The sequence below is a fragment of the Melozone crissalis genome, unplaced genomic scaffold, assembly GCF_028551555.1.
Source record: "Melozone crissalis strain CALT ecotype California unplaced genomic scaffold, PUWL_Pcris_2 ptg000008l_1, whole genome shotgun sequence".
NCBI lineage: Eukaryota > Metazoa > Chordata > Aves > Passeriformes > Passerellidae > Melozone > Melozone crissalis.
Genome location: NW_026535786.1, coordinates 10,307,795 through 10,323,161, shown reverse-complemented (window position 1 = coordinate 10,323,161; position 15,367 = coordinate 10,307,795). Strand labels below are relative to the sequence as shown.

Below are 15,367 nucleotides of genomic sequence, written 5' to 3'. Positions count from 1 at the left end.
TACAATGAAGGGGATGGTAAATATTCCTCCCTGGAAACCCATTAGCTTGGGCATTAAGGTACTCACTTGGAAAACAGGAGCTACAGCAGTCAGATTCTCTTGACTGGGCTTGGAAGCTTCCATGTGCTGCATGAGCATTCTTAACAATGAACATGGGAAGGCTCAGTCATAGCTTTCAGTGGTCAATGCCCGGACCTTTAGATGTGCAAAAAGGTGCAAAAGGTGAAGTTCTGCCAAAAAGAAGCATCCCCACACAATTATGTAGTACACCCAGCCTCCACAACATGCTTCTTGAGTAGTGGAGGATGGATGTTGTGATGACTTGGTGACAGCATTAATTTGATTTGTTTGGCTCCCACAGGAGGAAGATCTGGCAGAACTGGCTTCCCAGCAGTACTATGTGGACTATGGGTCAGAAATGGTACTGGAAAGGCTGCTAAATCTAATTCCATCCTACATTCCAGACAGAGAGATCACAGCTTCAAAAACAGTGGAAAAATGGGCTCAGCTTATTATAGCTGCACATAAAAAGGTGGGGACAATAGATCACCTGTCAAGGACCATGTTTCAATAGCTTCATTTGCCTTTTAAACATGTGTCAGACATCATAGCTCAGCTCTTAGCCTGGCCTAAAGCTAAAACTGTGAGAAAGGGTAGGGCTAGTACTAACCATATTCAGCTTTACCATTGGTTTTTATGCAAGATCTGGCAAAAGACATCCTACAAAGATTTACTGTGAGATGCAAAACACCATCTCAGGGGTGACATTCCTGTTACACGAGATTGTGGTGTTACTGGTTGTATTACAGAGGAGGTTCATGTCTCTGGGTAATGTCAGGGCTTTATTGTGCCAAGCACTGTATAAAACCTCCCTGGCCTCAATCAGAACATTTGTGACACTTTCACACGACAACACTTCCCAGTACTCATTACCCAGTACTCCTGACCACTCATGAGGGGTGATGTTCCTGGCATGAGCATGGGCATTCATTTAACATCAGGAGCCACCTTCAGATCAGGATCCCTACTATGTAAACATCTCCATGTGCATGGGGAGTCTCACCTGAACTTAACTGTCAGTGGAGACACAGAGATTCACTTGGATCTTGCACATCCCCCGTCAGCCTGTCAGCTTTGTACAGAAGTGTCAGGTGTCTGAGGATGCCCTAAATAAGGGGCTTAAGAGATGAGTGTCTGCTTCCAGCTAAAGGAATGTCAAGCTGAAAAGCAAACACTTACTTTAGGGAAACCCACAATCTAGTGAGACAAACCTCCCTGAGACTGGTCACTCCAAATGCTTGCCCAGCCTTCTCCAAGTCAAATTATTCCATAAAGTGGGAACTGAAGGCCAGGACTTTGACCAAACTGTCACTTGTTCCTGTAGTAGTTTGGCCCTTAGCCCCACTGAGACCTCAATTAATATTTGGTCCAAGATCTTCAGGTTACGTGGATTGATTTTCCTTGCTCCCTTCCTGGATATAACTGTGTTTTGCTTCATGTTGGTTGTGGTTTGCTTTTTTCTGTAGGGAATTTATACTCAGAAGAGGACAGACCCAAAAAAGGTCAAGGAAGAAGTAGTGGATTTTGCACGTTTCAAGTGGCCTTTGCTGTTTTCTCGATTTTATGAAGCCTTCAAATTCTCAGGTGAGTCACTAGAGCACATCCCCAGAGCACAAGATGCTCTAAAGCAAAAGGAAGGAGAGATGGGGATTCCAGAGACAAGAAGGGACCTTCTAGATGGTCTTTTTTGGACACATTATTTTTTGTTGCATTCTGATTAGCAATGGCTCAGGCTTCGGGTCTGCCACTATTTCTCTCCCTTAAAAAACCACAGAGCTTTTTGATAATTGCATCCTCCTTTAAAACGTTTTCCATATCCTAAGACCCTTCATGAGCTGATTGAATGTCTTGTCTTAACCCCAGGGCCAAGCCTGCCTAAAAATGATGTGATTGTAGCTGTCAACTGGACAGGAGTGTACTTTGTGGATGAACAGGAGCAGGTTCTCTTAGAGCTTTCTTTCCCAGAGATCACAGCTGTGTCAAGCAGCAGGTAAGGAGGAATAGACTGGGCTGGCAATCTCACCATAGATCAGTCTTCTTCCAGGCTTTGCCTCTGGATGTCATTATGTTTCCTGTTTATGTCTCCTATAAAAATATATCCCAGAGGAGGAAAGCTTCAAGGGCAGAGTTTCACCCTGGCCACCATTAAAGGTGATGAATACACTTTCACCTCCAACAATGCAGAGGATATCCGGGACCTGGTGGTGACCTTCCTTGAAGGACTAAGGAAACGATCCAAGTATGTGGTCACTCTTCAAGACAACCCAAATCCAGGCAAGTAAATAGCCCAACTCAGTGGTAAATATAGAGATAGATTTATTATTCCTGAGGAATTTGGAAAAAAAACCACTGCTAACTAATGGTTGGGATTTTTTTGCAGTGGGAGAAGAATCTGGGTTCCTCAGCTTCCTTAAAGGAGACTTGATAGTTCTGGACCAGGACACAGGAGAACAAGTGATGAACTCGGGGTGGGCTAATGGGTTCAATGAACGGACCAAGCAGAGAGGGGATTTCCCAACTGATTCTGTCTATGTCTTGCCTACTGTCACCATGCCTCCGTTGGAGATTGTGGTAAGCAGTCTTATGGAATTACACAATTTGGTACAATGTCCTGGGAGGTCAAAGCCTTCATGGAGTGCTTAGATCTGGCCAAGTCTCCCTGAACGTAAGGCAGAAACCAAAGAGGATGAGAGAGGTGACAAGCTGTCCAAGGCAAAAGTGATCTCAGCCTTTCTTCTGATCTTGGCACTCAGGACACCGCAAACTTGTGACTTCGAATGTCCATGAATTGTGCTAAATCCTTCCAGCTGGCCTGATTGCTTAAAGGTGTGTTTGTGGTTGGAGGGAACAGCTACATTCACATGTGGAGCTGTAGGTTCCAGAGCACAGTATCTTCCTTAGGAAGTGATCAACACTATGGAAATACTTGTTATTCCTTGCATCAGTGATTGAGAAAGGCAGAGAGAAATGACAACTGCGCAGCTCTAACCGACTGTTAACAGGAATTGATGGATTATTCTCACTTTCACTGTTCTTGTTTTATATCTGCTTCCTCTCTTTGAATACATCAGATACCAGGTAACAGAGAGCTTTTCATCCCACAGGCCCTGGTCACAATGACTCCTGACCAACGACAAGATGTTATCAGAACCTCGCAGATGGCAGTTTCAGACAGTGAAGAAAGAGTAAAGCCATACACCTTGGAGGAATTTTCCTATGATTATTTTAGGTGATTTTTTAACCATTCTCAAAAATTATAGGAGTCCATCTGCAGGTAGCTTGGGAATCAGGAAAATTTTGCTACTGGGAAAGACTCTGAATACCCCATTGTGTGACTTTGTACAACTGCAGCCTCTAGTTTAGGTCATGGCATTTGAGCTGCAGGTTTTCCCCAGACAAGGTTTTGTAAAGTATTTCTTCTCAGCAGAGGTGTAGCAATTTGAAATTTAATATTATGTGGGAGGATGTTCTTAAGGCTATATAGGAATTTTCATCTCAGCTCCAAAAATTTAAATGCGCACCACTGCTGAATGCAGCTGACCAAAGCTCCCACTTCTGTTTGGATGGGCTGGCAATCCAAACAGGCAGATCAGATCCTCTGAGATGTCTTCCCCTTGTCAGGCTAATACTGCTAGGTGATATTCTTTCAGTGTGGCTGTTCCAACCAGCCCATTCATTGCCATCATCCTTACTGTGGCTAGAAGCTTTTTGGGATAGGGTAGGTGATTGTAGTGTCATTAGTGAGGTAGGGTCTATAAGAGACTCTTCTGAACCATAGGAGAGTACAAGTGGTTCTCTTTGAGCAGAGTTGGAGCTGGATACTTGTTAAATCGTGATGTCCCTTTTGATGTAAGAGTTCATTAGCCAGGTGCTGTAAGCAACTGCCCTAGGTGAAACATTGGCCATAAGCTTTTCCTATTATCCCTGTAATCTCTCCACCTCTTGCTTTGTGTTTGCCACCAGACCACCTCCAAAGCACACCCTCAGCCGGGTCATGATCACCAAGAGCCGTGGAAAGGACAAGCTGTGGTGTTACACCCGCGAGCCCATCAAACAGCCACTGCTGAAGAAGATCCTGGGCAGTGAGGAACTGTCCCAAGAAGCCTGTATGGCCTTTATTGATATCCTTCCTCTGCTTGGGAGTCCCCTTGGGCAACAGTTCTGACAGGGAAAGAGCTGAACTGGCTCTTTAGGGCTCCAAGCAAAGCCCAAAGAAAGGTTTGAGGTCCCTCTTAAAGGCTGTGGGACCATGCCACAGGCTTGGAAATGGGTCTGCACCACAAATCTGTACCTTAAGCATCCTTGAAATCTGAGGTGCGTCTACTTCTTAATCAGTGAGGATTCAGGGACCAGATATTGAGTCCTGCTGGTCCACACACACTGACATTGTTCTGTCTTGGTTCAGCTGACTCTCTGCCAAATGTACCTGCTGTGGATGGCCACAGCCCTAGTCAGTCCACATGGCCTTGGAGACAGAGTTTGATGCCATAATATTCCTTTGCAGCCACTTCTGTAGTCATGTGTAGGATGTCTTTAGCAACATCATCAATAGAGGGCCTTCACCAAATATCCCAGCTAGCTCATCCTTGACTCCCACCTCCCACCTGTGCTGAAATATATGGGTGACTACCCATCCAAAAGGACCCGCTCAGTCAATGAGCTGACAGACCAAATATTTGAAGGTGCCTTGAAAGCCGAACCCCTAAAGGATGAAATCTACTGCCAGACCCTCAAGCAGCTCACAGACAACCACATCAAGTAAGAGCTCTTTGTTCTCCTTGGCCCAAATGCACTAGACTGTGTTGGGTAAAGCAGATCTGAAGTGTCCGTGCCACGAGTGATTTTCTTTTCCTCCTGGGTCTCTTCTTGTGCAGATACAGTGAAGAGAAAGGCTGGGAGCTGTTGTGGCTGTGTACAGGCCTTTTCCCTCCGAGTAACATCCTCCTGCCCCACGTCCAGAGGTTCCTGCAAACCCGGAAACATCACCCCTTGGCAGCAGACTGCATCCAGAGACTCCAGAAAGCCTTGAGGTATGGCGCTGAAAGACTCCCAGTCCTGACTGTACCAACACAACTTCCAAATATGTGTGAAAAAATACAACTGGGAGATATTTTGGTGTCTGGAGGCACAGTGAAAGCTCACAGCCTCTCTCTGTTCCACCAAACTGATGGAAAGGGACATTGGGTTTCTTATAAGCAGTGAAAAATAGAAATTAATCAACTTCGTCCAGGTCCATTGCAGTCACTTTCTTCCTTTTTGGAAGAAAAATAATATTAAGAAACTAGCTGAAGTTACTCAAAAGGATATGCATTAAAATTGGAAGATTTTAAAAAAGGATTCTTGCTATGATGATGCTGTGACACTTGCCACTGTGTGTTTTGCAGGAATGGATCCAGAAAATACCCACCCCATCTGGTAGAAGTGGAAGCTATTCAACACAAAACAACCCAAATTTTCCACAAGGTTTACTTCCCTGATGACACTGATGAGGTAAATGGGGGAGAAGGAAATTCTTTTCTGTCAGGATGGTTGTCAATTTTTTTATTCTCAAAAATCTCAGAAGAGGCTAGTATTGGTTCTGATTCAGAAAAGGTCAGCCTTTCCAGAAGGCTCTGGGCCAAAGCATAACAAGGAAAATCCATCCTTGTCTACTCAGATTTGTTGCAAATTGTGTTTTTCAATATATGGGTGCTTTGCTGGTCTTCACCGAAGGTTTTGAATATGACTGCAGAAAGAGGGAAACTGGAAGGGCTTATCCATTCACTCACAGTAGCTCTCAGGCCTTGGCTCTCAGTTATTTGGAGTATAACCAACAGATATTGTCCCCCAGTTATACTCCAAGGGGTACCATGATGGCCCCCCCAGGAAATGGGCAGACTATTGCAGCACTGGCAATTAGGTGACTGAAACCCCTCTGACCTGAGATGACACAGAAATGATACCTGCACTCAGGAAGCTCTCACTAAGCATCTTACATGCTGGAAAGGCAGCTAATCATACTGATGCCAGAGCAGATAGGCATGTCCTTGCAGATACTGCTGTCTCACCTACTGATTGTCTTCCTGTGGGGCTCACATCTCTCTCTTCCCTCATACCCCTGGGTACAACTAAATGTCTATATTTCCAAGTGGGTTTATTTGTAAAACAGTCCACACCCATGGAAGGAAAAGGATGATTCCTCTGCAGCAGCTGGAATTGCCCTTGTTTATCTGTAATGAAGAGCTGAGGGAACTCTTGGGGTTTCTCATCACTTTGAATATTTTTTCCTACATAACAATGCAATGAGCATGACACTACTTCATACACATACCTCTGGGTGAGAGACAGTAGAAAGAGGCAGTAGGGACTTCTACACTTGGACGGGTGTGCTGTGATCCATTTGGCCATGGAAGTCACCAGGTGGAGAGAGTGGCATCATTCCAGTACAACATGCATCTGCACTCATGTGGTGCTGAGCATTAGCAGCGCTGATCCCCAAATCAGACTCTTGTGGGATGTGGAACGTGGGTCCTGGTAGTTTGGTGGTTCAGAAGCTTAAGTTTCTTAAACTGCTATGAGCTGAATCTCATTAAGTGGGCAGAGCAGAACTGAGGCAATGAAAGTGCTGAGCACAGCTCAAAAGGCAAAACCAGAATTGGGATGTGCATACGAATGGGACAGACCTTTAAACATCCCATGCTTTAGATATCCATAAAACAGGAATCATTTTCCCTCTATTCAGCTATCTAGAAACCAGGCATCTGGCTTAGACCTAGTCTAAGCCAGGCATCTGACTTCCTCATCATCACTGGAGAGACAGTTAGGACAAATCAGCCTGGAGATCTCTCACTCTGTCTTTCCCACCCCTCTTTCCTCAAACAAGTAGTTCTGACACTTCGCTGTTGGATCAGAAAAATCTCTTGCATTGCCTGGACAGCTCTGGATAACCCAGCACAGGATATGGATGCAACATCACAAAGCACAGTGGCACGGCAGTAGCATGACAGAGCTTCTGCAGACATTCCTTCAATGCCCAGAGCCCCAGTCCACAGTGCCACTGATTTCACTGGTGCTGGGCATCTAAACCCCTTTGTGGGCATGTAAACCCCTTTGTGCATGTGCACCTGGAGGTCCTCAAAGAGAGCAAAAAGTGGAAATTAACCCTTAGATGGCAGCGGTGATCTTCCTCTCTTTGTAGGCATTTGAGGTGGAATCCAGCACAAAAGCCAAGGACTTCTGCCAGAACATCTCCAATAGACTGCTCCTGAAGTCCTCTGAGGGCTTCAGCCTCTTTGTCAAAATCTCTGACAAGGTGAGTGACCCACCCAGGGGCTGAGGTAGCCCTGAGGTACCCAGGATAACCCACTTGGCAGTAGGTACACACTGGTGGAGCCAGAGCCATGTGGTGAGAAGCATTTCTCTACAAGCTGTGTGGCATTCCTAAGTGAGATATGACCTGATGCAGGTGAGGTTTGCAGTCCCACAGCCCTGACTTACAGCAGTCACCCCAAAGCACTTAAAGCACAGACAGGCAAAGCTCTCCTAGCCTGTTGCTGAGTTGGGTTTATAAGAAAGGACTAAGTAAGAAAAATGTGCAGCTTAGAGCTGCCTCTGGCAACTGGGAGAAATCTCTGGAGATAGTCATCAGGAAGGGAAAGGAAGGGTTGTGGTGAAACAAGTTGCAATAAGGAGTAATGGGTGAAATTAGAGACAGAGCCTGAAGCAAGGTGCTGGCATTGGCTTTCTCACATCAGCAGTTCATAACACATCAGTGTAAAAAGTACAAAGCGGTGAGCACAACCACAGGAGATGGGCTGGGCAATGGCCAGCCCTGCCTGCGGAGTCTTGCCACTTGTTTGGGGCACCTCAATATAAGAAGGAAATAAAGGTGTTAGAGAGGGCTACTACAGTGGTGCAGGTCCTTGAGGGGAAGGCGTGTGAGGAGCAGCTGAGGTCACTTGCCTTGTTCAGCCTGGAGAAGAGGAGACTGAGAGGAGACCTCATTGCAGTCTGCAACTTCCTCATGAGGGGAAGAGAAGGGGAAGACACTGATGTCTTTCTCTGGGGTGATCAGTGATGGGACTCAAAGGAATGGCATAAAGCTGTGTCAGGGAACATTTAGATTGGATACTAGGAAGAGGTTCTTCACACAAAGGGTGGTTTGGCACTGGAGCAGGCTCCCCAGGGAGGTGGTCATGGCAACAAGCCTGACAGAGTTCAAGGAGTGTTTGTACAATGCTCTCAGGCACATGGTGTGATTCTTAAAGATATCCTGTGCAGGGCCAGAAGATGGACTTTGATGATCTTTCTGGGTCTCTTCCAACTCAGGATATTCTGTGATCCTATTGTATGACTTACTTGTGCAGCCTTCATGACTCTGTGCTGTGTCCCTCAGGTCATCAGTGTGCCGGAGGGAGATTTCTTCTTTGACTTTGTGAGACATCTGACAGACTGGATAAAGAAAGCAAGACCATCAAAAGATGGTAATGATGTTTTTTTTTCCAGCATGGGTCACACACAGCCTTCCTACTGCCCTCCATCCCTTTCAAACAAGATTGACCACATAGTCTGCTACAAGCATTGGAACAGGCTGTTCACAGAAATGGTGGAATCACTGTCCTCTAGTGTTCAAAAAAATGTAGGTGTGGTGCTTAGGAACATGGCTTAGTGGTGCTCCTGGCAGTATTAGGTTAATGGTTGGACTTAATCTTATAGGTCTTTTCCAACCTCAGTGATTCTGTGACCCTGTGATCTGTTGGGCCACACTCATGGGAGTGGTGCTCTCTGCACCATCCCTGGGGACATCACCTGGGAGGTGATCCATCCAGGAGCAGCAAAACCTCTGCTCCAAGGCTCTTCCTGGCCCCTGTGAGAAGCCCCTGCTGGAGGCCATCTCTCCAGGAAGTGCCTGCAGGAAGGTTTCAGTGGTGGGGTTCATCTCACCTCACTGACCACATCCAAAGTGGAACTGGCTGCAGCTCTGCTGAATTTACCAGTGGCTGTATGACACAGGTGCCTCCAGGGTACAACTCCTCTGTGTTAGCCGTGGGTACTATCAATGAAGTACAGTTGTGCGAGTGAACCCAGACACTTTTCCCACCTTATTAAAGCCTTGCATGGCAGTGACGTGGTTTGTTGTGCAGAGTCAGAGCCCAGCTGGCCTTGTGAATGCCCCTGTCCCTGCAGGCTGTGGTGGCACATGGGCACTGCTGGATGCAGACACTGATTGCCAGCTGATACTCACACCAGCTGTTATGTTTGCTTCACTTGCACAGGTATAGTGCCTTCCCTCACCTACCAAGTGTTCTTCATGAAAAAACTGTGGACCAACACAATGCCTGGAAAGGACTCAATGGCGGACTCAATCTTCCACTATTACCAGGTGTGCCGGGACTCTGCAGTACTCTGCAGTAGCAGTGGAGACTTGGGAGGGATCAGGAGTAGGTTGCAAATGCTTGTCCATCTGCAGATGTTCCCAGGGAACAGTCTCTTAGCTAGGGGCTAGATACCTCCACAAACTCCATTTAGCATGTGAGGGTGAAGGTGCACAGACATGGTCTCTATCTTTCTGCTGTTCTTTCCTCCGTGCAGGAGTTACCAAAGTACCTGCGTGGCTACCACAAGTGCTCACGGGAAGAGGTCCTGCAGCTGGCAGCTCTCATCTACCGGGTCAAGTTTGAGGATGACAAGTCCTATTTCCCCAGCATCCCCAAACTCCTGAAGGAGTTGGTGCCTCAGGACCTCATCCGGCAGCTCTCTCCAGATGACTGGAAAAGGGTAAAGCAGCACCTTGATTCATACACCAGACCTGGCTGAGAGAAGCCCAGTCTCTCAGGTGACTTGTCTGACATTCAGTGTTGAAGTTGAACTGCCAAAGTCAGTGACACCTGGTCCTTCTGGAGCCTTACCAGAGCTTCAGCTTCCATGGCATCACTAAGAGTAGAGATTGTACATGCATGTTCACATACATATGCCTTGCCCCAGGTTTTCTTGGCCTGAGACTGTGGCTCTACTGATGGATGCAAAGCCAGATGGAAACATGCTAAGAGATGTTCTTATGAAGAGGTGGTCTGTCATTTAATTCAGACTACTGCTTTACACAGGGAGAGCTGTGGCACAGGCGCAAACAGGTCTAGCCTTAAAATATTAGAGGTATTTCACTGCCAAGAAATAGTCCAATAAGTGCTTTCTGTTTCCTGTCTGATATCAGGATCTCTGGGCTGAAGGTCTCTCAGCCTCCTCTGCTGCATAAATTGGATAATCACAATTTATAATCTCTTTAATGGAGTCACCAGCTCAGCTTATTTAAAAAGGACCCACCTTGGTTCCAGGCCCTGCTCCGGTGACCAGCCAGCACATTTTTGAAGTGTTATTGGAACAGAGGCTAGAACCAAACATCAAAGTCAGGTTGGGCAGAACCCAGAGCAAGCTGCTCTAGTGGAAGGCAGCCCCATCCACTGCAGGAGAGTTGGGCTAGATGACCTTTTAAAGGTCCCTTGCAACCCAAACTCCTCTATGAGTCTATCATTGTGGAACTGATGCTCCTTTCCTGCAAACATCCCTGGTGCCAAGTTCTGCAAACCCTCCATCTCTGTTGTGTTCTCTGTTGCAGTCCGTCGTGGCATACTACAACAAACACGCAGGCAAAACGAGAGAAGAAGCCAAGCTTGCCTTTCTAAAGATTATCTTCAAGTGGCCTACGTTTGGATCAGCATTCTTTGAAGTGAAGGTACCTGCCTTGGGGGTTCTCTGGCAGCTTTTAGCCAAGATCAGGAGCCCTGTACCACAGAGGGGTTCCAGATCTGAACTAGACTGGGACAATCCTGATGAAACAGGGAAAAATGTAATACTCTTAATTGGAGACCTGCAAACACATTTTTCATTGCTACTCTGCCTCTTTACCCAGACAGAAGCATTGTAGTGCTTCAGCATATCTCAGTCATTGGGGCTGTTCCCACAGCTGTGCTGCTGAACACACAAGAGCTCTTCTCTGTTTTGCCAAGGCAAAGGGGAACCTGTGTTTTTCCAAGGGATGTGTCTGTACCCACCACAAACCAAATCCAGACCATCCACCATGGCACGACAGTTCCATCAAGGACAGTAGAAGCCAGTGCTGTCACGAGAAGACAGGGAGAGAGGAAATAGGAAGGGGTCTGATTTTGCTTGACATGTCCCCTAACCAGATCATCACTTTTCCAACAGCAAACTACAGAGCCAAATTATCCAGAAATCCTCCTAATTGCCATCAATAAGCATGGAGTCAGCCTCATCGATCCCAAAACCAAGGTAAGCAAAACTTGAGTATTCACCAGATGCTCCTGAGCCCAGTCCCCAGGCCCTTATGGAAGACATCCCAAGGAGCATGTTGTTCAGTACTTAGAGAGTTCTTTTTAAGATGGGTTAGAAAGGCTGGATAGACAGAAAACTTTCTGGATACAGAAATTCACTGTTGCGCTGAGGCAGCTCAGACTTTTTCAACAAAATACAGATTGAGAGCATCAACTATTAGGGCCCTGTACCTGGGGGATGCACACACTCCTTCCTTAATCCTTTCACAGGCAATAGGACAGGAGTTGGAGTGAGATCCTACTAGTTACTTCCACCACCTGCATCGCCATTCTATAGTGTAGCAGTCCTCCACAAGCTCTGGAGGATCTGGTCTTGATCTCACTGCCATTCCCTTACTGTCAGTCTCATCACAGTAAGACATCCTTGGCCTACTGTGATGGAAGGTGAACAGCGACAATGAGAAGTGTCCACAGCCCCTCATGGAAGTTGAGGCTCTCTTGCATGTTGAGTGTCAGTTTTGTGTTCCCACCAGGATATTCTCATCACTCACCCCTTCACCAAGATCTCCAACTGGAGCAGTGGCAACACGTATTTCCACATAACCATTGGCAACTTGGTGAGAGGAAGCAAGCTGCTCTGTGAGACCTCCCTGGTAAGAAGCATTTAAGATTGGACCAAATCCTGACTTTGGATTTGGCGGCAAATTGTGTCTCAGGAATTCTCTGGGCTGAAAGTGGTCTCTCAGAAGAGCCACTGATACAATTTTTTTCTTCTGAATTTCCCATGGCTCTGCTCAATGAATCAGGGCTCTCAGTCCATCATCCAACTAACAAGCAAGCCTAAGGTGCTTGGGATGTTGCTGTGTCAAGAGCATGAGTGACTGCTCCCTATAACTGGACTGAAAAACACACTAAAGCTGATATGGGCTCAAGGGGTACTCCTGAGCCCTTTAACCAATACCATTTACCCAGCTTGTCCCTAGTAACAATCACAGCAATAAACTTTCTCCTAGACTATCTTAAACCCAAAGCACAAAGGATAAAAATTCCTTTTGGATTGTTACTAATCTGAGGCATTCAGTATTTTGTTGGCCATTTGAAAATTTATGTCCTGTCCAAAGCTCCCCTTGTCCTCAGCCTCAGCAGCATCCTGGGACAGGGAACTCCTTCATCTCAAAGTTGAAAATTATGTTTGGACAGTGTTCTTTGTGGTGGTGACATTTCACCCAAGGAAAATGGTGGAATAGGTCAAAATGTACCTGAAAATTTGCAAGGCAAGAACTGGTAGCCAATGTGTTCAGGAGGCTCAAGCCAGACACTGTAAGCTGTGCTCCGGAGGCTGGTAACATCTTCCCTCTCCTCCTCAGGGGTACAAGATGGATGACCTTTTGACCTCGTACATCAGCCAGATGCTAACAGCCATGAGCAAACAGAGGAGTGCAAAGGGTAGCAAGTGAACTGCAAGAAGCCACTGGCACATGGTCATGGGGCTGATTCACCAGCTGAGGGCTGTGGGATACCCGTGCAGCTGGGCAAGAAACTTTGCCTCCCAGATGTGGAAGATGAGCCGAACACCATCAGGGAGTTCAATGGACTCTGACCTTGAGGGCTCCAATCCCACCTCCCCTTCCAGCGAAGATGACTATCTCTGACCACCTACTCACCTTCCTCACCCTGTCTCCCAACTCAATCCTACACCTCAAAGATTTCCAGGGGACATCACTGCTCTCGGAGAGTGACCAAGGCAAAGACACTCCAGCAGGAGGTCACAAAGGCTCTTGGATGAGGATTTTTGTGTGTGTGTGTGTCTGTGTGTGTGTGTGGCTTGCTTTGTTTTCATTTGTTGTTTTTTTTCTTAAATATGAGAGCTGTTAGGATGCTAACATGTTTTTGGTGAAGTTCTGGGAATTTCAGGTTTGAAGAGGAATAAGAGAGCCCTGACCCATGCTGGAAAGATTTCCAGTCAACACTGCAGGGCTTGTTTTTTAGTCATTACAAAAGAATACACTGTGTTCTTAAGATGTACAGAAAGAAAAAGCAGGGAGGGAGAAGCACATTTTAACTAGGAATCAGAATAAACAAACTACTGATCAAACAGGCTAGTGTACTAAAGTCCTATCCGTGCAATGCTGGAAATATTTAAACAACAAATTTTGAAGGTTTGTTTCTTCTTCTTCTATTTATTTTTTAAAATATTAAAAAGGAAAAAAAGAAATCCTGTATTTCGTGCTGGTATCTGGATGCTGACCTGCACAGCAATCCCTTGCCCAGAGACTCCCCAAGAGCCATGACTGCCAGAGGCTGAGTAAGGCACATCTTTCTCAACCTAAGGGTTCAGCTGGAAACGAAGCTTGGAAAATTAATTATCTCCTTTTGCTCCCTGTGTCCAGAAAAATTAACCGTGACTTTTGCCGCAAACCTCAATATGGATATAGGGGTTTTGAACACCCCATGCTTGGAAGACTGAAGCCAAGCCTATGTTGGGCTGTAATTCAAACATTAGCTTGGCTATCGGGTTTGTAGCAGCTGATGATTTTATTGTGGTTTTTGTGTGTGTTTCTGTGTAAAGCAGCTCTTCATGAGTCCTAGCTGGATCTGAACCACTCACAGAAGGGCAGACCCTTGATTTTGGTGGTCTTTTCTCCATCTTTGATTGGCTGTACTCATCTGCTGGCTGTTTGTCTCATCTGCCACCCAATGCCACACAGTGCGGACCAGCCCACTTTGGAGCACAGACAGGACCTGCTGGCAGAGAGGTCTGAAACCACGTTGTGTCTGGGAGGATGCAGGAGAGAAGCCTGGGGGGTGCCTTTCCAAAATCCAGGCTTCAAAGACACGGCTGGATGTGGGGTATCAAGAGAAGGGACAATTGTCCACCAAGATCTGGTGGTGTTGTAACCCACACTGAGTGGATCTCAGTAGATGTTGAGGCCTCTCTTGTTCCTGTGCATTGGGCTGGGTTTGACTGCTTTGTACAAGTCCATATTGTGGGGTGTCACGAGCTGCTCTGTTAAGCTCAGCTGAGCTCAGGTCTGCAGCACCATGGTGTGCCAGGCAGAATTGGTAGTGCTGCCTACCAGACCTCGAGGACTGTGACATTCAAGTGGGATGCAGCAGTGACTTATGACTTTGGTTGCTCCATCAAAGAGAATGAGAGGCTGCATGGGGACATCCACCAGCCAGACAGGGCTGCTAGAAGATCCCCTTCCTCCATTATCCCCTACCCAAAGCACTCTGGTGATGGGAGCACGGTTACACCAAGGCTACATTGGGAGCCCAGCTGCCTGCTCACCATCCATCTCTGACATTTCTCTCCCTTCTCCAGCTGCCATATCCAGCTGTCCCAGGGATCCCACTTGTCCTTAGACACATGCCTATCATCACCACATCATCACTGCTTTTTCTGAGTCTCCAGCCATCCCTGCCACCCATTGCACACTCAGCAGACGATGCAGCACAGCAGTGTTTTCCAGAGCTGTCCTGGGTCATCTTTCCCCTGCCGCCACCCTCCACTTACAGCTCTGTTGGCATCCCATGCACACCATAATTTTGGGCAGGGCTGGGACTCTGTGTGTGTACCTGTGTGTCTTATGTATTAGCATCTGCTGGCCTCTTTGTATTCACACCAAGCAATGTAACATGAAAAAACATGTGTCCAAGTGAAATACTCCAATTAAAAAGCATCAAGTGGCTTGTGGGAGGCTGTTCTGCACTGTGCAGTCATGGTGACATCTCCAGGGCAGGGGTGGGATCAGGGCTCCCGAGTTCTTATGGACAAGACTTCTTGCACTGTGCAATTCCTGATGAGAGCAATTCCTGATTGTTCCATCAAGGGGGAACAAACCATCAGTGTACCTAGACTGGAAATTAATTGAAATATTTTCTTTTGGGGTAAAAAAAACCACTGAAGTCCATTGCTTGTCCTCTTTGCCAAGGGCTGAATCTTCCAGTCAAGTTCTGAGCCTAATCACTGCATGTAGGAAATGTTGGGTGAAAAGTCCTGTGTGGCAGTCAGAGACCTGTCATGTGCTTAACAAGGT

The 15,367-nt window shown here is 46.7% G+C and overlaps 1 protein-coding gene across 1 annotated transcript in view; it reads left to right on the top strand.

Annotated features, from left to right (window-relative positions):
- MYO7A (myosin VIIA) overlaps window positions 1-15,027 on the top strand; it is a 99,061-nt gene extending 84,034 nt beyond the window's left edge. Inside the window, exons 34-51 of the mRNA XM_054269914.1 lie at window positions 362-532; window positions 1,527-1,644; window positions 1,924-2,050; window positions 2,165-2,334; window positions 2,441-2,631; window positions 3,165-3,289; window positions 4,024-4,181; window positions 4,665-4,818; window positions 4,935-5,090; window positions 5,445-5,550; window positions 7,238-7,351; window positions 8,435-8,522; window positions 9,315-9,421; window positions 9,631-9,816; window positions 10,652-10,768; window positions 11,242-11,325; window positions 11,861-11,980; window positions 12,695-15,027. Coding sequence (XP_054125889.1) covers window positions 362-532; window positions 1,527-1,644; window positions 1,924-2,050; window positions 2,165-2,334; window positions 2,441-2,631; window positions 3,165-3,289; window positions 4,024-4,181; window positions 4,665-4,818; window positions 4,935-5,090; window positions 5,445-5,550; window positions 7,238-7,351; window positions 8,435-8,522; window positions 9,315-9,421; window positions 9,631-9,816; window positions 10,652-10,768; window positions 11,242-11,325; window positions 11,861-11,980; window positions 12,695-12,784 — 2,382 coding nt within the window. The 3' untranslated portion in view covers window positions 12,785-15,027. The remainder of the gene's footprint in view (window positions 1-361; window positions 533-1,526; window positions 1,645-1,923; window positions 2,051-2,164; window positions 2,335-2,440; window positions 2,632-3,164; window positions 3,290-4,023; window positions 4,182-4,664; window positions 4,819-4,934; window positions 5,091-5,444; window positions 5,551-7,237; window positions 7,352-8,434; window positions 8,523-9,314; window positions 9,422-9,630; window positions 9,817-10,651; window positions 10,769-11,241; window positions 11,326-11,860; window positions 11,981-12,694) is intronic.
- Window positions 15,028-15,367: the final 340 nt, after the last annotated feature.